The following is a 24848-nucleotide window of genomic DNA, read 5'->3' as shown; positions in this document are numbered from 1 at the left end:
TGACTGTACTTTGCTGCATAATTTTTGCTGTAACTAGCACTCTTTCTGTTACATATTTGGAAATTAATTCCTCAGTTCAGAACTGTTTTGTGGGAGCAGTTTCTCATCACCAGGCCTCAGTTCTTCTCCTCTAGGTAGGTACAGACATCTGCCTTCCTGCAATCATCTTTATCAGCAAGCATTTGGTCAGAGTTTAGGGTTCAGGCAAAGAGCATCCCATTTAAGATAGTCACAGAACTCTAAGGACACAGAATTACCACCTGGTCAAGCAGCTGCTCTGGTTTTACCCCAATACCAGAATGGCTGATAACATCATACTCCAGAACTGAATTTTAGAGGCCTAGGTTCCTTCTTTGTTTCTATCTTCTAGAGCCAAACTCCAGATATAGGTGTATAGAAACTGCATGGTCTGGTGGATGTGCTATCTGATAAAGAGCCATCAGCTTCTGCCTGACTGTTTACATAGGCTGCCTAGTTCCCTGTTATTTTCTATGCATACTGAGAGAAAAGAAGTGGCATGGTGGTGTAAATAATTTATGCCCTATTCACAATTTTATTGAAAATAAACTTTTTAGCACTTTACCAACCACCTAAAATGTAATATAGCACACTAACTTTCACCTCTAGAAATTCCTAATGATTTAATTTCTTAGTTATCTTTCTCCATTAAGGAGTTAATCTGACATTTACTAGCCACTCCCATGAATCTTTGTGTATAGAATTCTGGCCCTGCAATCTGCTAGGTCGCAGGAATTGATTGTTTTAAGGATGTATATGACTGGGAATACTTGTAGCACGTAGAACAAAGAACAAGAGAAATCAAGGAAGAATTGATAGACATGAGAAAGAAGAATAAAAAATATGGATGGAGAATTCTTGTTGAGGAGATTTTTACCTCTCAAATCTTTATCCTCAGATTTCTAGCCTCTCTTTAGCTATCTGTGGCATCCTTAATTGAACCCTGAAAGAGAGTCTTAAAGGCAAAATCTTTTAAGGCTCCCTAAATCTTCCCACTTCCCACTTCCTGTGCCCCCCCCAAACCTTGGTTTATCCTCAGTGGACATGTAAGGCAATAAACTCTTTCTTCCTTGTCTTAGTGTTCTATTGCTATGATGAGATACCAGGACCAAGACAAATCTTATAAAGGGAAACCCTTAACTGAAGGCTTTCTTCCTCATTCTAAGTGTTAATTCATTATTATCATGATGGGGAGTGTAGTGACAGGCAGGAAGACATGGTGCTGGAGAAGTATCTGAGAACTTTGCATGCTGATCTACTGGGAGAGAAAGAGAAAGAGAGGGAGAGAGAGAAAGAGAGGGAGGGAGAGAGAGAAAGAGAGAGAGAGAGAGAGAGAGAGAGAGAGAGAGAGAGGAGAGAAAAGAGAGAGGAGAGAGATAGAGATACACTGGTCCTGGTGTGGGCTTTTGAAACCCCAAAGTTCACCCCTATGGACACATTTCCCTCAAATAAGACCACAGTTACTGCAACAAAGCTATACTTCTTAAACCTTCCCAACAGTTTCACTTCTTGGACACCAGCATTCAAATTACCCCACTCCCAAGGGTCATGGTGTTTTACTACAGCTAGGATAACCCTTGGGAGAGGGGTACTAACATTGCTTCCGAGAAGTGAGAAGGCTCACCATCTACACTCTCCAGGTTATACAGACAGGAAGCTGTTGTTGGTTCAGGGAATGGGGGAAAGGATTCCTCAGTTTTTAAACTGTCTGTCAGTTAAGCAGGGCACTCTTTGATTCAGATGCCTTTAAACTATCCATGCTCCTTTCACAAACCTCTACCCCTCCCCCACATTGCAGACTCACAAAGTTGGACTTTCTGTGGTCAATTGGTGCTTTGTCTAACTGGGATGAATAGACATAAATGTCTCAAGGAATGCCATGTGACAGACTGGGGATAGAGCAACCTTGCCTTGTTTCCTTATGGAGTCCAACAACAGAAAATGCTTTACTTTGTAAGATTTTTCAGTTCTGCATTTTATCATTTCCACCAGATGGCAATATTTCTTCTCTTATACCCCATTTTATTTTTTATTTAAAAATATGCATTGGCGTTTTGTCTGAACATCTGTGTACCATGTATGTGGATGGTACCTGTGGAGACCAGAAGAGGGAGTCAGATTTCCTGGAGGCAGTGTTTACAAATGATTGCAGCTGAGTGCTAGGTTTCAGAACTGGGTTCCCTGGAAGAGCAGCTGGTGTCCTTTAGCTTTGAACCATCTTTCCATCCCCTTGGACCCCATTTAAAGGAAGAAAACCCAAGATTACTGGTTTGAAAGGCTACATGAAGTCACATGACCCATGTTTCTGTCCTCAAGCTTGTTATACTAATTTTATTTTTCTTACTTTCTACTTTGATGTTTAGCACAATAGTGGGATCAGGAGGCTTTGGTTTGGACAAGTGGGTAAACATTGGGTATTCTGGTCATTTCTGTTCTGAATAAGTTGCTTCCTTTCCCACAAAGTCCTGTCTTATTTTAGTTGTTCTTTGTAGCAATTCACTGCTATGATTCTTTGTAGGAATGTATTAAGAAGAGATCCACTTTCTGAGATACGTTTAATAAAACGACTTCCTTTCCTGCCATATGGCTTGTACCCAACGTGTCAGGTAGAAATAGAGATGAAGGGAATGTTAGAGCATCACGAAAAGGGAAGGAGTACTGGAGCACCTAGAATCATTGAGGAATGACAGTTGTAAGGAGCAACCACAAGCTCTTTGTATAATTCTTGAATGGGAGGGAGACTAAGTTCATATAATTTTCTATGAACATTAAAAAAGGAACTTGATGCATGGGTAGACATTTCCATGAGGAGTCATGGTCAACTACTCCCAACATTTGTGGCTCATGTGGTAACACGGTACTTGGTTCTGTAAATAAAATGTCTTGTGTATTGAGACCATCCTGTGCTCTGCTCTGCTCTAAGTTACTCCACAGAGTGCAGAACAGACGTTTTTCAGTGTGTCCTTGTGCAAGTTTTTTTGGAAGAAGTTAATACCAATTAGCCCAAAAGTAATAGACATAACCTTATAAAGAGAATTTCTTGAATTCTTCCCCTAATTGTACGTGATGCTCTAATAACTGGAATCCGTACCCTTTATACTGATGGAAACAAATCAGGGAAGGCAGGATGCAAAACAGAAGAATTAAGTAAGGTGGAACAAAGCCCTTATGATTCTGTCCACAAGGCAGAATTATATGCTATTCTCATGATGCTAAGTGATTTTAAAGAACCTCCAATATAGTTAATGATTCACAATATGCAGAACGTTATCTTTCATATTGAATCCACTGAATTTAAATTAGATTTTACAGAATTGACCTCATTATTTATCCAGGTGCAAGACATAATCAGGAATAGGCTTTGTTCTATATACATAACACACATTCAATCTCATTTGGGTCTTTCAGGTCCTCTAGCACAAGGTGATGCATAAATTGATCAATTGTTGATTGGAAGCCTGTTGCAGGCCTCAGAATTTCATAAAAAACATAATTTCAATAGCAAAGATTTAAAGAAAAAGTTTTCTATTACATGGCAACAAGCTAAGGAGATTATAAAGAGATGCCCTTCTTGGTCTTTCTATAACCAAACACCGCTACCTGCAGGGACTAACCCAAAGGAATGAAATCTACCAGATGGATGTGTTCCACTTTGCAAATTTTGGAAAATTAAAATATGTACACCACACCATTGAGACTTATTCATGTTTTCAGTGGTCAATTGCTTTAAACTCAGAAAAGGCTGATTCTGTAATCACACATTTATTAGAAGTTATGACCATCATGGGTATACCTGCACAAATAAAGACAGATAATGATACAGCATACGTCTCTAGAAAAATGAAAGAAAATTTTGCTTATTATAATATTAAGCATATTACAGGTATACCACACAATACTACATGTGAGGCAGTTATAGAAAGATCATATCAAACTATAAAGGATATGTTAAACAGAAAGGAGTGGAAAATGCCCCCAGAAATGGATTACATAATGCTTTATTAACCTTGAATTTTCTTTATGCTAATGAGAAAGGAACAACAGCAGCAGAGAGACATTGGATAATAGAAAAGTCTTCTGATTTAAACCAACCGGTTTATTTCAAGGATGTGTCGCCCTCAAATGGAAGTCAGATTTGCTACATTGGGGAAGGGTTTTTGCTCTTGTTTCCAGAGGAGAAGAAAAACTATGATACCATCACAATTAATAAAGATTCACTTTGAAAAGGAGAAACCTCTTGAAAAAGCGAAAAGACAGCTCATCCACAATGGTGACAACCATACATATGGTAAGGATGTTAACAGTTGGAAAAATAACTACCCAATAAGGATCATCAAGAAAATTGAATATGATTCATAAGTACAAATGTTAAAACATATACATTAGCATATATGTATATATTTTTTATGAATATATAGAGCTAACTTTGGAGTTGGACACTGACTCTGTCCCTCTCTAAATTCAAATATGTTGTTAAAATAAAAATTCAGAGTTTCTGTCTCATGTCAAGAGCCATTTGGTATTGGACAGAAATAAAAAAGAATTTAGAAAAAATTTTACTTTTCTTCATATCTAGTTTTGCCTCTATCGTACTTTTCATTGAATATATGTCTGTATATATCTATATAAATAATGTTTTAGTTTTCTACAATGAACAATGTATTATCCTGCAGTAATGTTTGAAGTTTCCAGGAAGAAGATGGGGCCCACAACAACTCCACCTTTTTGATATGAAGTCATCACGCTGATAGTGCTAGTAAAAGACCTGTTTTGGATATCAGCTGCTCAACATGGTTCCAACTTGGTTAGCTGAAATGGTGCAGTTTTTTTTTTTTACAATATTCTGGCCATACCTCCAAATAGGAAGCTCAGAAAAACCATACCAAATACTCAGAGACTATTTGCAATTATACCAGACAGTAATCTTGGAACTTAACCATCATTTTACTTTCCAAGGATCTCATAGAAAGAACATTGTCCCCATGACAGCTGGAAGTAATTCTAGAAGATGATGTCCCCTCTCCCAACAAAGTTTGTATTCAGGGTTAGGAACATTATTTTGGGGTTTATTATAATTGCTATAGGGTTGGGGGTGGGGGGAGAATTTTATATGCTCAGGAATCTCTTTGAAAAAAAAGGGGGGATTCTATGGGATAATATATTAGTACAAGCTTACTCACACTAATAATAATAATAATAGTGAGTAATAGAGTGAATACTTGTGAGTAATTATTTATAGGCAATTACATTGGTATAGATTTTGTATATTAATACAAAATTAAATTACATTGAATATTGCATGCATGCATGGCTTTACCTCTGCTTTAAACATTTTTTATATATTGATATATATTTATCATATTGCAATGTACATTTCCACCTCTGATGAAGGTACTTATACACTGTTTATATTTTGAGGTCATTGTCCTCATTTGTTGCATAATTGTTTATTTTATAATATTCTAATATGAAGTCTTAGTCTTTAAGTTATATAGGTATTAAGGATTATAGATAAATAATCATCCATGTTTGTCATACTTATAGTTAGACTAATCAGGTTCTTTATTTACAAAGAGATTTTATTCTACATAGATAGGTAACCTTCAACCACTTCAAAGAGCTGTAGAATATGGCATTTAAACAACTTAGGGTTCTGTTGAAGTGAGACACAATTGCTCTTGGCAGCACTGATCTACTGCTGAGAGAATGTTGAGCACCAAAGACATTCTACTTGGAGCTTGTTTTCTTTTTGGAAAAACTGGTCTTAGAGCAAAGAAATTCCTATGCCTCAACCACTGACAAGATACATGATATCCGGAAACGGATAAGCAGGATCAAATCTTGCCAAGACAAGATATGAAGGTTTTGAAAATTTTCTTGCCTCTAAAATGTTATGTCAGTTATTCTAGGTCTTAGTTTCAATCTTGCAAATGAGACTTTGGGTGGTTTCCCAGGTAGCCAGTTGTCTCTGTCATTTGTTGCACATTTTTGATAGTTGCTTGATTGTACTTTCTTCTTACTCAAGTAATATTACTTCCCTTCTTGAATCTTTGATGGGGTTGAAGACTAGATAGTTTTAGTTACTTTTCTCTCACGACTTGGCCAAGTTATTTATTATACAAGACTTAAACTAGTTAGGATAGGATAATTATTGAATTTATTTGTTCTTATTGTATATAATTTTGTATTAGGCTTAGAACTCTCTTATTTAAACAAAAGGGGGAGGTGCTGTAGGAAGTCTTACAGCTAGTGGTTACAGGCCCACTGGGGCATGTCCTCTTATACTATATATGCTAACGTAGAGCAGACGTCTGGCCACTTTTCTGGCCTCTCTGTTCTGGTGGCAGGATTTGTTTTCTGATCTCTGTTCAAACAGAGGATTCTGATTTATGAGTCTACCCCTAAATATATAACCATCTATTTCTCAATTCTGAACTAGTGTGGGATTTCTTTTAAGCATCCATCCATAGTTCAGAACAGAGATTTTTCAGTGTGTGCTTTTGCTGATACTCTTCATTTCACAAGTAATTTTCAACTCTATTTTGAGTAAAAAAAAATTAACTGTGTGAATAAGACCATATGTCTCTCGCAAGTCCATGGAGCAATATCTGATAAGTTGCTTATTCCATATTGTAGACCGAAGCCACCCTATAAATTTATTGGCATAAACTTGCACTGTGGGGCATTTGAGTATATAAGAATTATTTTGGGAAATATATATCCACTTTGTGCACAGAAGCAGGACTTTTGCCCAAGTAAAATTTGGTCTCATCTTTGGCATCAAAATCTTACATTTTTAGGACAGACCTGTGCTCTCTTTAGTTTTGGAGAGTCCACTGACAGCTAAGAAAATGACCTCAAACCACACCCTTCCAGAACTAGGTGTCTATAGCTCTGTTCTCAGCAAGCCTCCACAGGCTATGAGATGGAGAAAAGGTCTCTGCACCACTTTCCAATGAACCAAGTTAACATCTAGAAGCCAGTGCACATTTATGAAGGAGGCAGGAAGCCAACTGAAGGTACAATTTTATGATTTGACTTTAATGATTTCCATGCTTTCTCTAACCCACCTTTCATTTTTATGAGCACTTTCTTTACAGGAGGAAAGCACCATTCTCTTTGTAACTCTTAGATGAAAAGATTTATAAGTGATGACGTATCCACCACCAATTTAGAGGACACAGCAGTCCAGGACATGGATCCAGTAACTGTACCCTAATCTTCCCATCCTTCCCAGTCACCTTCCTTCTCTCCCTTCACATACGAGTAGCCCCAGTGGCTCAGAGGATTGCCCAGTTGTTCTTCTCTTTTCTCTTTCTGCCTCTGACTTCACAGTCTAGGGACAGCGCAGAGATGGTGACTGACTGGGGACACGGTGATGCCAAATCTAAACTTCAGGCTCAGCTTCTCATTGACTGGCGGCTTGAAAGTAAATTTTTGCACAAGAGCAGAGAAGAAAATGAAGAGCTCAGACCTGGCCAATTGTTCCCCAAGGCAAGCTCGCTTTCCTGCAGGAAATGAAACAGAAGACGAGATACTTTCTTAGTTGGCATTAGTACCTTCAGGAACTGGCATTTCCATTTACCTTCTGTAAATCTTAACCTGTCACCGGGCTTTGTGTCCAGCTGTTTATTTATGTCTCATACGTGTCTGAATGTGGAATGTTCCACTGAAATTGGAACTCAGGATCAAAGGTCTTCAGTGGGACAATAGCAATGAGAGGTGTCACAGGTGATGATATACATATCGCAGATGATGACAGTTAGTATTTAACAGATTGACCTAACAACTCTCTGATGGGAAGCCCTGCTTGGAAAAGACTATGGGGTCACTGGCTGTAGATGACTGGTTGGTTTTGTCTGTAGTTTTTCTCATGTGTCAGCTATGGGCATTTTCCCCACAGCTTGTGTGTTTATCTCGTGAAAATATTCCGTCTACTGGGCATATAGGATACTTCTCATTACTCAGACTGACACAGCAAAGTAATAGTGTTTTCAATCTCAACAACAGCTAATTTTAAACTTCAGGACATATTGTAAATAATTTGGTTGTTTCTGGATATCAATTTCTGGTAGCTCCTAGAGACGAATATACAAGGACAATTTCCCAGGTGTTTATTGCTGGTTCAAGATCAGGCATGAAACAACTTTAGTAGACAGAACTTTCTCAGCAAGGGACTTCTCGATGTATTTGCAACCTCAAGGTTAAGCCAACTAACTGTTTATTGTTTAAGGCCTGAATTTCTATGTCGTTTTCTGTCTGGGAACCCTGATCACTCAGAGCTTACTTTACTCACCATGAACAATCAGAGCGACCTCCATAGCCAGAGAGAAACTGCATGATCGTTATGGCTCTGTTTTTTATTGTATACTCAGGAAGTGCTGTGTAACCCTGAAAATGTGACTCATATTTGTCCAGAGGGTTTGCTGTAAGGGCAGTAGGAAAGAAATGTGAGAGATATACCTGAATGTGTGAGAGAGTTACCTTAGAAGAGTAGAATAAGTAAAATATTCAAGTCTTTATAATTTTTTATAAACAGGAGAACCGGACAGAGTCTCTGTATCTTATCAGATTTCCTATTAAAGTGAGATATGAACAGTGAGCAAAGAGACAGACAGTCCCAGATGGAAAGACAAAGAGGTCAGAGCAAACCCAGGGCAGCCCAGCCTCAAGAAACACCAGCTCTGGATCAACACTAGCTGTGCAGGCAAATGCAGTCTCCTCCCAGTCCGAGCCTCCGCATCACGAGAAGCGACACTGCCTTAGGTAATCAGGCAAACGTAATGATCATATCAAGCATTTCAGTGCCTTCTGTGCAGCATTTGTCACCTTCTGCAGACAGTGTTAGGAAACACAGCTTCTGTGTGAGGAAACCTGGTGGACACTGACTCCGGGAGAAGCACATTTGCCTAGGTCTGTGTCCTTTTCTCTGCAGGGCTCACTGACTGCAGCTTGGAAGGCAGCAGTGGGACACGTGCTCCCAGGGGCTGCTCTGTCCCACATCACCTGTCCCACACTTTCCTGCTCTTAGGTTGTTTGTTTTGTTGGTTAAAGGTTAGAACACAGATATGAAATTAAAGAATTGCCAAATTACATACATAAACCAATATCTAGAATATACCAGAACGTTTGGTTATTGATTCCACACCACTGCCACTGAAGTCTTTAATCACACGCCTGACAGAAAGCACAAGGGAGAAAGAGTCATCACTGCATTTCCTTTTCTGTGTGTCAGGTGCAGCAGATACATGTACTAACTACATTTAACAACGGGGGTCCAATTTAGAAAGATAAGACCTATTCAGGGATTGTTCATGGGACAGAAGCCTATTCATGTAAACAAACACCAATTTAAACTATCTAACAATTAAAAACACTGAAACTCAGCTCTCTACATTGTAAGAAGCCATCTCTTAAAAAGAACTCAAAATGTCTACACAATGGCAGGAATGTAGCTTTGTTGTTCTCAGCAAAAGCACGGATTAGGACTGTGTTGTCAGTGAGGTAAAAATAGAACAGAGGAAGTTGAAATCTCCATCAGAAACAAGGAGGGATTGACACTGTGTGTGTGTGTGTGTGTGTGTGTGTGTGTGTGTGTGTATGTGGGTACTGACTGAAACCAGCTGCAAAATGGAGATATATGGGAAGGTCCATCTGTATGGATTCCAGAAAGAAGAGAAGGGATAAGGTGGAGCTCTGAACCCTCTCCTGCTCAACACAACTCACCCATTGAGAATGGCAGAAAAGAGTCTCTCTTCTTAAACTCTCCATTCTCCAAAAAGTGCTCTGGATTGAAGATATCTGGGGTGGCCCATTCTTTGGGGTCCATGTGCAGTGCAGTCAAATTGGTATGAAGCATGGTGCCCTAGGGAAGGCAGCAAAGACTCAAGTAACGTGTGGACTAGACACACAGAGGTTTGGTGGTTAACAGACTTCCATTCCTTGCCTACTTACCTTTGGCAGGTAGAATCCAGCCAGCGTAGTGTCTACTGTCACTTCCCTGGGAACATTTAGAGGGACAATATTTGCCATCCTCTGCACCTCATGGACAACGGCATTGGTGTAGGGCATGGAGTCTCGGTCAGTCAGGCTGGGCTGCTTCTCCTGTCCAATGACTCTGTCAATTTCAGCCTGTACTTTTTCTTCAAGGAAATGGGAGGCTCCATTAAGTTTTAAACTTTAATGTTTTCTTCTAAAGATAGAGAAAGTTGTCTTTCAAAAATGTATAAGCTTTTTATCTTATCTAATATCAGGATTTTGAGGAAATAAAGTTCTGTACCCCCTAGAAAACCAGATTTAGAAAACTGTAAACTCTATAACTTTCTTCACGCCTACAGCATACTTATGAGTTTCCATACATATTGAAGAGATAATCAGGATGTCTATGGCTAAGCTCATCTCAGTGTCTATTCAGACTTCAATAAATAAATACTTTTTACTGGATAGATTATTACCAGTACACTTTGGTTTTTATCTACATGCAGAGTCTCACATCGCATCACATATGCTCCTCCTCTTCCCACTTTCCCATTCTGTCTTCTGAACCCGTTCTGCCTTGGTTAAATGCTGTCACCGCATCTCACCTTGAACTTCTGGGTAGAGAGCCATGTAGAGCAGAGCCCAGCGCAGGGTCGTGGACGTTGTCTCTGTTCCAGCAAAGAAGAGGTCGAGAGTGCTGCAGATGAGGCTTTCTTCATTGAAACTTGTAGTAGTTTTGTCAGGGTGCTAGAAAAGACAGTGTGTATTTGTTCAATCAGAGAATTTGTGATTGTCTCATAACACTGATCCACTGAGAATGAATTGCATTAAGTCATTCAGAGTGATGCTGTCTTGATATACAACAGCTGACTTTGCTGATACCAGAAAGAAAATTTTCTGTGTTCATTGATTCTCAAATCTGTATCTAGTGCAGGAGAATTGTCTGTATTCTGTCAATCATGTATTCTAATAAAACATTGATTGGCCAGGCAGGAAGTATAGACAGGTCAACCAGACAGGAAATAGAGGCGGGGCAATGAGAATAGGAGAAGGCTAGGGAGGAGGAAGCTCCCGCCCCCATTCCTGCCCAGACCACCTAAGAAGCAACATGTGAGCTGACAGCTAGAAAAGGTACCAAGCCATTTGGCTAACATAGATCAGAATAATGGGTTAATATAAACTACAAGAGTTAACAAGAAGCCTGAGCTAATGAGCCAATCAGTTTATAATCTTATGGAGTCCTCTGTATGATTTTCTTTGGGACTTGCCGGCTGTGGGGTACTGGGCAGGACAGAAACCCCAACAAGCTGGCCCTCATGTTACATGCATCATCTTTCAAAGTCAAAACCACAATGATTCCATCAATAGTTCTTTATGACAAACATCACCTTTCTCACTTCCTCTAGAAGCATCAGTTTGTTAATATAGCTCTAAATGTTGTTGTTCTCAAACCTGTACTTCATATGGTAAAGGATTTGCCTTCTCCTCCAGGCATAAATTTGTTTAAATCAATATTATGTCAGGAAGATGAAATAAGAGAAAAGATAATACACACACACACACATTTACCATTGTGACCCAGACAGAGGAGGAGACCATAATCCAGAGAGTTGAAGCTTCTCTGACAGATTTAGTGATATGTATTTTCCAGAGGCCTACTCAAATTAATAGGATTCTACATTTTACAGTGTGATTTAATTCAACGTGTTCTCCCATACACTCATGTTTTAAATACTGGTTCCTTGCACTGATAATATTTGGGGGAAGTTCTTAGAGATAGGAAGAGAACATTTAGCTGACTGGAGGGATGGTAGATCCTAGAGTTACACCAAACTTGTGGTTCTTTCCTTACTTGCAGTTTCCTAATGAACAGTGATGTGAAAGCCTCCACCTTACCCTTCTACCCCATGAGTTGAGCTGCTTTACCATTCACTTTGTTGAACTGAAATGTTCTGAAACTTGGCCAGATGACATTTTTGCTTTGTTCAGTTGTTGCTCCCATATAATGTTGACACACTAATACAAAGTTTACTAATATGTTCGCTCAGTTTCTTCTTGCCTTGGTCTATTATAAAATAGTGTTCATATGGAGTCCAGGGAAAGGTGTGTGCCTCAGCTATATATGAATTATAAACTCTACCACTTACTTAGCTGAAGTTTGTCTGTTTCAGTGGGGTTTGAGTTGGGGAGGGTAACCAGCCCTGGATGAACTCATAACAAAATAAAGCTCTGAAATTTAACTGCTACTTGTATTTAACATATATCTTTTTCAGATATAAGAGAAGGACCACGAAAAGAAATAATAAGGAAGAATCTGGGCATTTCCAGGACCTCTAGCCAAATGGTAGTGAACCCTTAATTTCTAAAACTCCCCAACAAACCAAGGTTATATTACCATGCATTTATAAAACATTACTCCTGCATTTTACTTCAAAATCTGGATTAAGGAATGATCTACAGAGATGTTCATCTTGTCATCTTTGCCACCATGGCATGCTACTCAATGCACAAAAATAGATCTTGAGGGTATGATCCATTTCAGGAGGAAAGGTTATCCTGAGTTATCTGTATGAGAGGGGCTTCCAGGGTTAGAACAGGAGAAATGAGATGTAAAAGGATCAGAAAGGAAAGAGATGATATAATCTCAGCACTGAAGATGGAGCAAGGAACCACAGCAACAAACATCAATGTCCCCTAGGAGATGGGAGACACAAGACAATGACGTTTCTTCTGTTTCCCAAAGTCTGCTGCCTGGCTGGCAGGATTACAGGACTGATCTAGAACTATGAGAGAATAAATCTCTGCTATGCTTAAACCCTACCTTTGTGCTAGCCTGCTGCTCAATCAATTGGAAGTTATTCTACACCACCCTTTCTGTAAGAAAACACAGGCATTGTCTTCCCCACCTTGGTCATTTCCGTGAGGAAAGCATCAATGAAGTCTCTCGGCTCATCAGGGTTCCAGTCTCTGCGGTGATTTTCAACTATATCAGAAACATATGACTTCAATTGTCTCCAGGTATCCATTGTTGTTTGGTGTGATCCAGGAAGATGTTTCATTATCCATGGGAAGATGTTATAGAGCTAATTAGGGAGAAGGTCATGGAAACAATTTAATGTCACTTTCTATTTCAAGAGAGTATATATTTTTGATGCCTCCCAGGATCCTGAAATATGTCAAATGTTGGATGTCCAAGCATTTTCTGATCAACATGATCAGAGATAGAAAGGACATACAAAGAAGCAAAGGAGTCCAGTGTGGGTTCTAGAGGTGAAAGTCAGCCGAGTGGAGGAAACAGGGGTAGTAGGAGAGAACCAGTATAAAGGTGAAAATTGGGCAGAACAGAAAAAAATACAGCAAAGAAACTGAGATTTCATCAAAACAAACAAGAAATAAAAGTTTTGGACATTTTAAAGCTGAACCAAAAGCAAAACAAGACAAAACAAATAAAAAAAACAAAGCAGAAAATACCACCAGTCTCCACCGCAGAGAAGATTCAGAAGGGAGAATTGCTGATGAGAAGCTGCACTCCAAGATAAGCAAGAAAAAATGGAAATAATGACCACAGGCAGAATGAAGAACTGTGATATGATCAAGAGACCTAGATATGCACAGGATTTTATTTCAGAAGCTCAACTAAAAAGTAAAGGGATGGAAAACGAATTCAATGAAAATATAACAGAAAGTTTCCAAAGTTAGAAAAGCAAAAAGACATGCAAATGCAAGAGTTATTTAGATCCCCAAATAAACATGACGAAATAGGAACAACATAGTAGATCAAAACCATAAATCAAAGAAGTAATTTTTAACGTTGTAAGGGATTTATCCCAGGAGATGGCTCAGTTATTAAAGGTGCTGCTTGCACAAGACCAACATCCACACCGACAAATACATCTTGCAAAAAGAACAGTAATTAAATTTAAATAATTAAGTTCTAATGGAAATATTCCCACTGACATGCAGTGACTAAAATGACCATCAAGACAGCACTGAAAAAGATACTTAAGTGAGGGCTGGACACTTAAGGAAGAAAGATGAGTCTCAATTATGAGAGCACAGGGAAGAATAAACGGTATGAGAACAGCTGGATAAAGAAGGACCAGGAAGAAATCCATCATGTCTGGCATAGTAAACAAGCAAATCCTTATTAGTAATTGAGGTAAAGTAAAATCCAAGTAATCCAAGCAACCAGGAAAACAAAACAAAACGAAACGAAACAAAACAAAACAACGAAACCACTGACATAATTACCATGACTACTTAACCTCTCTCCATAATACATTAGTAAATCCAGGAAGCAAACAGAAACTGGAAACAAGTTATTCAAAATTAGCTTGAGGAGATATTGAAGAACACTATACATTCATAAAAGGAACAATTCATTAGTTAGAACAATTGTAAATATGCATGCATCATAACTTGGGAATCCAAATTTCATAAAACAATTAACAATGAAAATAAAGTTTAGACAGATTCTCATGAAATAATTATGGTAATGTCAGTACTCCACTCCATTCCTGAATAGGTCACCCCAAGCAAAAACCAACAGAGACGCTTCAGAGCTGAACTGTACCGTAAATCAAATGGATTTAACAGACATTTGAAGAGAATTACATCCAAATGAAAGAAAAAATATTTTCTCCTTAGCTGCACCTGAAATTTTCTCTAAAATAACCAAGTCTTGGCAAATACACAAGAATGAAATAATCATCCATATCTAAATAGACCATAGTATAATAAAACTAAAAATCAATACCAAGAAACACTACAGAAAGGATAGAAATACAGAGACTAAAAAATAAATTCTTGAATGAACAATAGCTGATTGAAAAAACATGGAGAAAAATGTCAGGACCCTAGAACTAAATAAAGATGAAAGCTCAACCTACCAGACCATTTCTGAGACATCTAAGGCAATTCTAAGAGGAACATTTGTACAGGAATGAGCACAGGGACAGCCAACCAACAACGTGGGGGTAAAGGTTTATGTCTTAGTGAAAACACAAGAAAAGTGAGTGGATGTAACAGCATGAACAATTAAAATATTCACAATAGTGTTATTAATACAAATTTTAACTTAGAAACAACTGGATGTCTAACCATTGAGAAATGTTTAATGGACAATGACAGCAATTTAACAAAGAGAATATATACAGAGGAGGATAGCTGGAAAGTATGCCTGTGGTTTGCATATGAGGAATGAAGACACATGGGAGAGATAAAGGCAAAATCAACAATAAATATCTCCATTCTTTTAAAAAGAGCATCATTTGGGCATGCATAGATCCCACATAAATGTTGGTATTTCATTAAAATATTAGAAACATTTTTTGTACACAGCAAGTTTTTTTTTATTGAAAACATCCAAATCAAGAGATAAATTAGTAACAAACTCAACTCAAAGACATATTTTAGCTTCAAATATTCATGGAAATCAAAAGAAAGAACCTATTTGTACTCGAATTAGCCCCAGTTCAATTTTCTCCCATAATAAAAGAAACTAGAATGCTTACCTGGACCATCTTTGAGGAAGTCAAACTCGTGGCCTTATCCATTAACCTCAGCAGCTCCTGAAACTGACTGTCATGGTACTCAAACCGCTCACCAAAGGTGATGGAGCAAATGATATTGGAAACTGCTTTGTTGATCTTGAAGTGAGGGTCGAAAGGCTGTCCTGGAGGTAGATAAAGACAAAGTGCATATTTCAAAGATAGTGGTTTGTTAATGCCATGTGACAGAGAAACATACATATCAGAGAGCTATGTACGAGGCTCTGGATTAGCTTGATATGAGGTTTAACATACACCAAAAATATCTGTTAATATTTGAGAAGCCAGACTGATGACCAGGCCTTAAGTCATCAGTGAGTCAATGACCATTTGTGCTGCAAACTCTGGGGTAAGGTTATGGCTACATGTTCACTGGTCAGTGCTCAATGCTCAGCACAGTGCACAGTCCAGGATAAACATTTAGATACTTAGGAAGAAAGCATTTAATGAATGAGAGGGCCAGAGACTCCCACACCTGCCCTGTGGAATGCCCACCTTTCTCCTCTTTTATGACCCCCACAAGGTGTTGGGCCTCCTCCTGTATGCGCTGCTCTATGCTCTTCTTTCCCAACCCAAAGTTCCTCAGTGTCATCAATGCAAATCTTCTTTGTTCCTTCCATGTCTGGCCACTGGAGAAGATCAGTCCTGGAAAGAAGCAAAAATACAGAGTTATGGCATTGTGATTCTGATTTAAAACTACTTGACAAATGGGATGGTCACATGTAAGATGGAAAGAGAAAGGGCCAATAACGGATTTGACAGCTGTCTAGAGAGAGACAATAGCAGAAAGCAAGGAACATAATGGCTAGCATCTCCTGGTGGCTTACAATATCACTGCTTTGTCAGTATTTTTAATATATTCTTTAATTTTAATACTCTTAGAAAAACCCAAAAGTAAGTACCAGAAGATTCTAGATCTATTTCAATGGATAGAAAAATGAGATGCAAGTTTAAAGTAAAATTTTAAGGAAGAAGGTAACTAGGTAGTTAATGAGGTGATCAAATCTAATTCTCCCGAGAAGCAAAGCATCTAAACTTTGTGTTTAATATGCATATATTGTCATCTATGTAAAACTAAATGCCAGAAACCACTCCTGGTACTCCAATCTGTACTAGTTTTGGTTCTCTAAAGCAGTGGCTCTTAACCTTCCTGATGCTGCAACCATTAATACAGTTCCTCGTGTTGTCATGTACTTTTTTTTTTTTTTGCTAGTTCACAACTGTAGTTTGGATACTGTTATGAATCATACTGTAAATATCTGATATTTCCAACAGTCTTAGAGATCCTTGAGAATGAGTTGTTCAACCCCCAAGAGGGTGTGGTCCCAAGGTTGAGAACCACTGCTCCTAAGGACTAGAAGGAATAGAAATGCATCTTTTACTAAATGGATCTTTTATTAAAGCAATATTTATTAGTGTCGTATAAGAGTCTAAAAATGGCTGACTCTTAATGGAAAGGCCAATAATGCTATGATTGTTCACCATATGAGGCTGGATGTCTCAGCTAGTCTTCTGCATACACTGGGATCCTAGAAAAGTAGATTCTCATACCAGTGAAGGAATTCTTCACCAGCAGGATAGATGAACTTGCCAGTGAGAAGAAGGGCAAGAAAACAAAAGGCAAAAGCTTCCTTTTTCCATGTCCTTTTATATGGGCTGCAACCAGAAGGTGTGGCCCAAATTTAGAGTGGGTCTTCTGATCTCCAGTGATGCAGATTTAGGGTAGGTCTTCTCACCTCAAATATTCCAAAGAAGCAAGACTCCTCATTTGTTTACCCAGTTTTGAGGATTTTAGTTGGTTCCAAATGTAGATAAATTGACAACCAAGGTTAGCCATCAAACTGCTAGTGGAGTTTTCTCAGCATCCTGCTCTTCTGGTGTCTAGATCATGGAGTCATTTTGGCATCGTTTTGACATGTCTGGACTTGTGTTTATAAGGCTTCAATGCCATCACCCTGGTCTAATTCGCAGTCTAGTTTAGCAACTGGAGAGTGTAAGCGTCCACCATTCATATCTAAAACACGTTTCCTAATGTCTTTCCTCCTCTCTCTACCTGATATCCTAAGATCCCCTCTGCTCAAAACCACTCAGAAGTTTTCCTGGCTGTTAGAATAAAAATCAGCATTTAGCAAATACTGCCTGTGCTCTTCTGATGGAGCTCAGAAGTACCAAGAGAGCTTAATTATGCCCTTTAAATACCGTGCTTGCAACACTGGATGTCTTTCCATTCCTCAAGACATCTCTCCTTTTCGTCCTTTCAAGGATATTATATCCGCTTGACTAATTATTCTTTTAGGTCATTAAATGACTATCATTTACTCAGAGAAGATTTTCCAGAATTCTCATACAATTTTAGACATCTCTGATTAAAAGCCTTCTGCATTGATAGTGCTTTACTGTTTAAACCATAGCATTAACTTTTACTGTGCTGACTGGTTTTATGTCACTGTGACACAAGCTATTTATTCTACAGTGGGGAGCCTCAATTGAGAAAATAGAAGAAGATAGGGCTGTAGGCCACGCTGGAGGGCATTTTCTTAATTAATGCTTGGTGTGGGAGGGTCTACCCATGAGGTTGCTGCTAACCCTGGGTGGTGGTCCTGGTTTCTATAAGACAGCAGGCTGAATAAAGCAGGAGGAGCAAGACAGAAAGCAGTATTCCTCCACGGCCTCTGTGCCAGCTGCTGCCTCCAGGTTCTTGCCCCGAGTTTCTGTCCTGGCTTCATTTGGGATGAACAGTGTATATGAAAGCATAGTCGAATAAACCCTCTCCTCCCCAAGTGTTTTTGGTCATGGTATTTCATCACAGCAAAGTAACTAAAGTCAGATGTCTAGCACCGTGCTTCTTACAATAGACAACACAGTGAATTGACCAAGAATTATTCCGAAGAGTAATTAGAAAGGGTCTAAGAGGCTGTTTTGTTGGATTAATAGATTTCAAATACTTTATCAGCTTATGACTTTGTTTGACAATAATATAAAGTATTCATACTAACAAATTATAAAGTTGGCTAGTAGCCTCGAGATCCTCATGACTTTAATGATACAGCATAAGCAGCTATAAGCAAGATGCAGTAGAAAGGAAAAGCTGACTTACATCCATTTTCCTAGGGTTGACACGAGGAAATGAAAGTGAGCACAGTTTCTGGCTGTGTTAGTGTGATATGGTTACTTCCTATCAAAGTATATAGAATTAGATTTTCCAAATATGTGGTTTACCCGGTCTCTACTAGGACACACTATAAACCATCTTATGAGTGCTTTCATTCAAGCAATGTGGTTCCAGCGCCCATTAATGATGTCATTTCATGAAGGTGTTGGCTTATGAGAGTGATGGATACATAAGGTATATAGGTGTCTTTTATGTATCTTAAAAATTACAATGCATATCTGACAACACATGAAAGTCTTACCGTTTTTATTAAAGACATGTTTTTGCATAGGAAATTGAGGGCGACTCATAAAGTTTTCCTCCAGGTGTGTCAAGGCTTCTTTGATTAAAGGCAGACCGCTTACAATCACTGAAGACATGATTCCAAAATCCAGACTGATAACATTCCCATATTTCTTCACAAGCTGAAATATATTTCAGTAGTTAGAGGAGAGTGTGCTCATACCTCTGTTTCCAAGGATGGTAGATATATTTGTAGCAAATGGTAATATATTAATAAGTCTTTATTTTCATGTGAATGATACACCTTGTCATGTGGAAATGGTTTTGATTATCTTTCTTTCAACTGTCCTAAGCTCATATCAGCTTCAAGAGAGAGATTTACCCACAGAAACTCATTAACATGAACCAATGAGTGGATGATGTTATAGAGTGTATCCCTGTATGAAGATTTTAGTACACAGATCTATGTAAATAAGCAAATTCTCTAACTCCCCATTCTGCAGTCTAGGACAGGCAGAACACAGAGTATGCTAACTGGTAAAGACCAAGGTGTGTCTGTTTAAGTCTGCTGTATGTAGCACAGAATAAGAAAAATTATTTTTACATCATTTTATTCATTAATTGTTCGTGTGTGTGTGTGTGTGTGTGTGTGTGCATATGTTGTAGGTGAAGGGTGGTGTTGCACATGTGTATGTCAGTGGACATCTTTGGGGAGTCTTTTCTCTCCTCTCACCATGTGAGTCCAAGTGATCAAATTCAGGTTACCAAGTTTTTCAGTAAGTGCCCTTACCCACTGAACAACCTTTATGATCTGCAAGAATGGAATTCACAGTAATGAAAATATCTGTTGATGGCTTTCTTGTATAAATAGCTATAATAACAGAAGCAATAGCAAAATAATTGTGGCTATTTAAATATTAGATTGTGAGTTAGAAGAGGGCTCTGGTAATGGAAGCAACAAAAGATGGAGGGGCAGAACCCAGAGACAGTGCTGATGGGCTCATGCAGCATTCATGTCACAAAAATCCTTTCTGATGTGTAAAACTCAAACTGGGTTCTCAGGAGTCTGCTCTGATAATATGTAAAAGGTGAATAAAAGGAAAAGAAAGAAAATGGAATGAGCTTCAACTCATAGAAGACATCCTAACAGTGACTTGGAATTTATTGAGTAATTTTATTCATACAATGATCATAAGAGGCATATTCAGGACCATTGTATGTCGGGGTCCCATCGTTACAGCTAGATTGAAGTACATGCTAATATCTAAGTTGTATATCACAGCCCACTTCAGCCTGACAAGACTTTTTCTCATTCATTTATGTAATATTCCTGTAATAGTTCTATGAACTACTACAGAGAAAGCTAAGAAACTATGAGATGGAGGAAAGTAGAGTTCCCACGTGCTCAACAAAGAGTCACCATCTTCACTGTCCCCATCTGTTTAGAGTAATATCACCTAAGCTGATCTAAAATGTCCACCCCTTTACTTCACTAGACGCTTGTTAAACATTCTTTCTAGGCACAGCACAATGGGTGGCATCATTCTATCAAAGGCTAGGCCCAGAGCTGTCCAACCATGTAGATTTCATATGATATCAGAATTGATTAGCAGAATCCATAGGACTCATTGGACCATAGACTGTCCTGTGTTGTGCCTGTCATGCTAAGCCTTTGTTTAGTGTCTCTTTAGTGAATGAGTCCATGAGGAAACACATCTAGTTATTAAAAGCCATTTTATTCTTTAGGATATATATATTGAGTTTTTGTATTGAGTCAAATCATGTATGTTCAAGAACTTGTTTTGCCATTATCCCACTGAGCAACCTGGGGAAATCAGATTACTCCTGTCCTTGACAGTGGAAAATGGAATGCTAAGAGATGTTTGCTAACGTGACTCTATGTGTGCTTATCATGGAGGGTGAATGAAGGGGGCATAAACCCCAAAGGGAAAGCCATGCTTCAGCATGTGGGAATTATTTACTCATAGCAAGAATTAAAATTTATTTTTAATTTAATATTTATTTAAAGTTATTTGGTTATACACAGATATCAAAATATAAACCCATGGGAAATACAAAATAAAGAAATAAAATATTACTGGGCTGGCGTGATGTTTCCAGCCTCAGTGCCAACATGACCTAATTCTGTGACACCAACGTATCAGCCAACCTCATATGACTGTGTAGCAAGATATAGATCAAATATTTTAACTCTGGGAAGATTAAATAAAAGCAGTTTTTTTTTTATTTTTGTAACTTATGATAGTATTTGAGAGAAGCAAACCTCCCACCAAAGTTTACTCCGTTTTGCCAAAGAACAAGAAAAGTGAGTCTCATCAGGCCCGAGATTGTTTTAAGTTTTTGCTTCTATGTCCCGGAGTCGAACACCATCAAATGGGACCCCACAAGGGGTTTCAGTGATGGGGTTCATGTATGACATCTTGTCACTTGCTATGTGTCTCTTGGGCTTAGCCTGTGAGGTGAACTGTGACTTCTACAGCTGAACTGCTGTGAAGAGAATCTCCAAAGAAGTCTGGGGAGAATTCTCCTTCCCACCCTTTTTTTTGCAGCAATAAGGACATCTCTTCCCTATGGAACAATTGTGGGAAGATCGCTGGCATTTACCTTCCTCTGGTGAGTTGCAGCTGCACTATACTGATGAGGCCCTTCAGTTTCAGCCATCTTCCTTCTTGCTCATGCTGCTGAGATTAAGGAGGCAGACTTGGCAAGCAGGAACTGGGGTTATTCTGATTTGCAATGCAAACTCTGAAATTTCCATTTGAAATGCCACTCACAAAAGTGAGACTCTCTAAAGCTACCTGTACAAGTAAAGCATGGACCTAGTCTGTGCATCAGTTTTACAGCACATTACACAAAATGCCCAGTCTGACATTGCTTAGTTCATTCACTAAGAAAAAAGAGAACCTCAACTTTGTTGAGATAGAACAGAGGCTCGAAAGAGGGGAAATAAATATTTCAAAGTGGCTATTATAAAATAATTCCAAATAGTGGGAAATCTTAACAGAGAAAAGAAAGATAAGCAGAAAAGAGATCGATTTGAGAACAGAAGCTGCCATGGCGTCTGTGGAGAGCTGCACAGCAGAACTTGGCAGAGAAGCAGTGCGGAGGTGAGAGGCAGCTCTCCCATGCACAGCGCAGAGAAAGCCAATGGCAAACAGCAAGACCCAGCACCATAGATGTCATGGCTGTGCACCAGTGTCCCGAAAACAGGAAAGAGGATGTACAGATGAGAAAACACTTGGAAAATGGTGGAAACTTCATAGTCTGGCAAAATGCAAGCCTGCCTTGTAGATTCCAACAGCATAAAGCCCCAAATAATGCAAAACCACCACAATCAACATGGAAACTGAATCTCTCGAAAGCAGAGAGACAAAACAACAACAAGCAAATAACCAAAAAGCAAAAACAAAACAAAACAAAAACCTTTAATACTTATATGGAAACCACAAAGGCCAGCAAGGAGTAGGAGAACATCTAAAAATGTGAGTGCCTCTCATTGTCAACCTAGTTGTCTACAATCAGGGGAAAGACAGTGTGGGAGAGAGGGGAAAGGCATTCTGAGGAGGGGTGCAGCTAAGAGGTTTCCTTCTGCTACAGTCTCCTCTGAAGGAATGGAAGAAGAAAGTGCTTGAGGTCAGAAAGGAAATGATGAACTTGAAAGGTCAGAAAAGAGACAGCTATGGGAGGATGAGTAAGCACAAAGACAACAGACTCCTGTGCCTTTGAGTTCCTGCTGCACTGACACTGAAGAGCAGGGCAGTGTGGGATGTGGGTCTCAGTGAGTGGGGACAGCACCTGGGGCAGTGCATCATACAGGGGAGAGGGCTCTCCAATGTTTGTAGTCGCTGCACTTCACATGGAAAATGGTGTTAGCAAACTCTCATGAGCTGCGTGGAAACCAATGCTGCGGGGACAATAGTAGAGATGTAAAGAGAGAGAAGATGAATAAAAAGGTATCTACTCGGAGAGTGTCCAAGATACCCATGGCAGGATAGGAAGCCAAAATGAAAGAATGAAAACAGAGCAAATAAACAAACCACAAAACAATAAAACATTTAATGCTTACATGTAAATTGTAAAGAGACATGTTCTATCTCTCCCAATTAATGATGAAACTTGAATAATAAATAAATCGCTCAAGTATATGCAGTCCAGATGAATGCAATTTTAGTATTATGTTTAGGTCTAAATAAAAGAACTGAAAAGCAAATGCCTTTCACATACTGACCAAAGAGGAGGTTGCAGGGTGTAAGAGATCAGAGAAAATTCAGGAAAAACAAATTTTCTCTGGATAAGGAGGGACATTACGAAGCCACAGTTAAGTCATCAAATAGCTCCTGCCAGTCTTAAATGTCACTGTTTACACAGAACAAACTTCCCAATTTAATCAGGGAGAGCTTTCAGAACTCAGTGGAGACATAGTCACTCTCCCAGGGGACCTGGACACTAAATTGTGGCTTTCTTAGTAACTGATAACATCAGTAAGTCAGCATTCAGCAAGGATGTAAAAAAAAAAAAACACAAAAAACTATGGCTCAGTAAGAGAGAGCTAACAGCTAAACCAAACTTCAGTCAAGAGAAGTAGAACACACCCTTCCCCCACCTTCCCCCCCTCAATTTTTTTTTTTTTTCTTGAGAAGCACTTTAATCAACTAAGCTGAGACCTGGACTTTACACTCACTTCTTAAAGCAGCAGGATATATCTGTCTCTATCATCGTTTACTATTAAATACAGACCTGGATGTATTTAAAGAATTCAAATCACATCTCCCTCCCTCTTCTGTCTCCTCTGGCCCTCAGTCCCTCCCTCCCTACCTCACTCTAAGACAGGGCTTCTCTGTGTAGCCATGGCTGTCCTGGAACTCGCGCTGTAGACCAGGCTGGCCTCAAACTCACAGAGATCCGCCACAACTGCCCTGCTTAGCTGCATATTTCTTAAAAGTGCATGTTTAGAAGCTATGTGTCCTGGGCTCAGCTACCAGGAACACGAACCTTGGAACCCTGCCCGCCCCTGCTCTCCTAGTCCCCGGAAGTGCCAGATCCACTAGTTCAGGATTAGGTCAGCCCACAGCCAGACAATCTTGTAACTTCCTACCTGCTGGACCGCCAGGTGCGGCTTTTCCATGTCCAACTGCAGTAAGTTGCCTATGAAGGGCAGGCGTCGTGGCCCTGGCGGGTAGTTCTTGGGGCGCCGGCTTTTGAAGTAGTCAGCCAGGAACAGAAATGTGACAACAGCCAGCAAGAGAGTCCGGAGATGGAGCGCTGCCCAGATGGCGGCCAGCAGGGAGCCCGCGGCAGCGAGCATGGTTGATATCCAAGAGGAATTCAGAGGAATGAGGGTCTGAGCTGAGGCTCAGGACTCCTAGCCTTATAGGATTCTCAAATAATCTACTCCAGTCCACTTCCGATCACACCCCTCCACATTCCTTGGAGGTCCTAAAACCAGAAAGCACAGACACCCCGCCCTTATAGGTCCAACCCTCCCACTGTAAACAGAGGGCTTAGCCACTCCTTCCAGTTGGAGCAGGACCTACCCCTAGTGGTCAGAGTTCTCTACCCTGCCCTGTTGCAAGCTTAACTCGATAGATCTTTGGAGTTTTTGCTTTTCCCTTGAAATGACAGTGACACTAGGCACTGAAAAGAATTAATGTTTAATTTGGTAATTATAATTCACACTTACTTATAAACTTTGGTACTATGTACAGGATATAAAAACCCACGTAGCTGTAGACAGTTCATACATGGACGGACATAGCTGTAACTGAAGGTGATTCTTTGTTGTAAAATCTGATTTTTGTAGCTTTGATTTAGTTCTGTAACTTGCTAGCTCTAAAGTTACACCATTTGGTTTTATTTTCGTAGCTCTAAGCAACTGCTAATTGCAAATT

General features: G+C 39.3%; 1 protein-coding gene across 2 annotated transcripts; it reads right to left on the bottom strand.

Annotated features, from left to right (window-relative positions):
- Nucleotides 1-3764: 3764 nt before the first annotated feature.
- On the bottom strand, nt 3765-24419 carry LOC125412377 (cytochrome P450 2J3-like). 2 transcript variants are annotated; one of them, XM_087904854.1, is made up of 9 exons: nt 24056-24417; nt 18959-19121; nt 16041-16190; nt 15510-15670; nt 12903-13079; nt 10602-10743; nt 9973-10160; nt 9745-9883; nt 3765-7526 (listed from the first exon to the last, which is right to left on the bottom strand). In XM_087904854.1, exons 1-9 carry the CDS (start codon nt 24263-24265, stop codon nt 7348-7350), a joined length of 1509 nt encoding a protein of 502 aa, XP_087760980.1. In that variant the 5' UTR covers nt 24266-24417; the 3' UTR covers nt 3765-7347. The 2 variants fall into 2 exon arrangements, with proteins under 2 accessions (XP_087760980.1, XP_048309063.3); XM_048453106.3 differs by lacking the exon at nt 9745-9883 and having other exon boundaries at nt 24056-24419.
- Between the last annotated feature and the right edge of the window lie 429 nt (nt 24420-24848).

Source organism: Myodes glareolus, chromosome 3, assembly GCF_982192425.1.
Source record: "Myodes glareolus chromosome 3, mMyoGla1.1, whole genome shotgun sequence".
NCBI classification, from domain to species: Eukaryota; Metazoa; Chordata; class Mammalia; order Rodentia; family Cricetidae; genus Myodes; species Myodes glareolus.
This window is presented reverse-complemented; position numbering and strand designations above follow the sequence as displayed.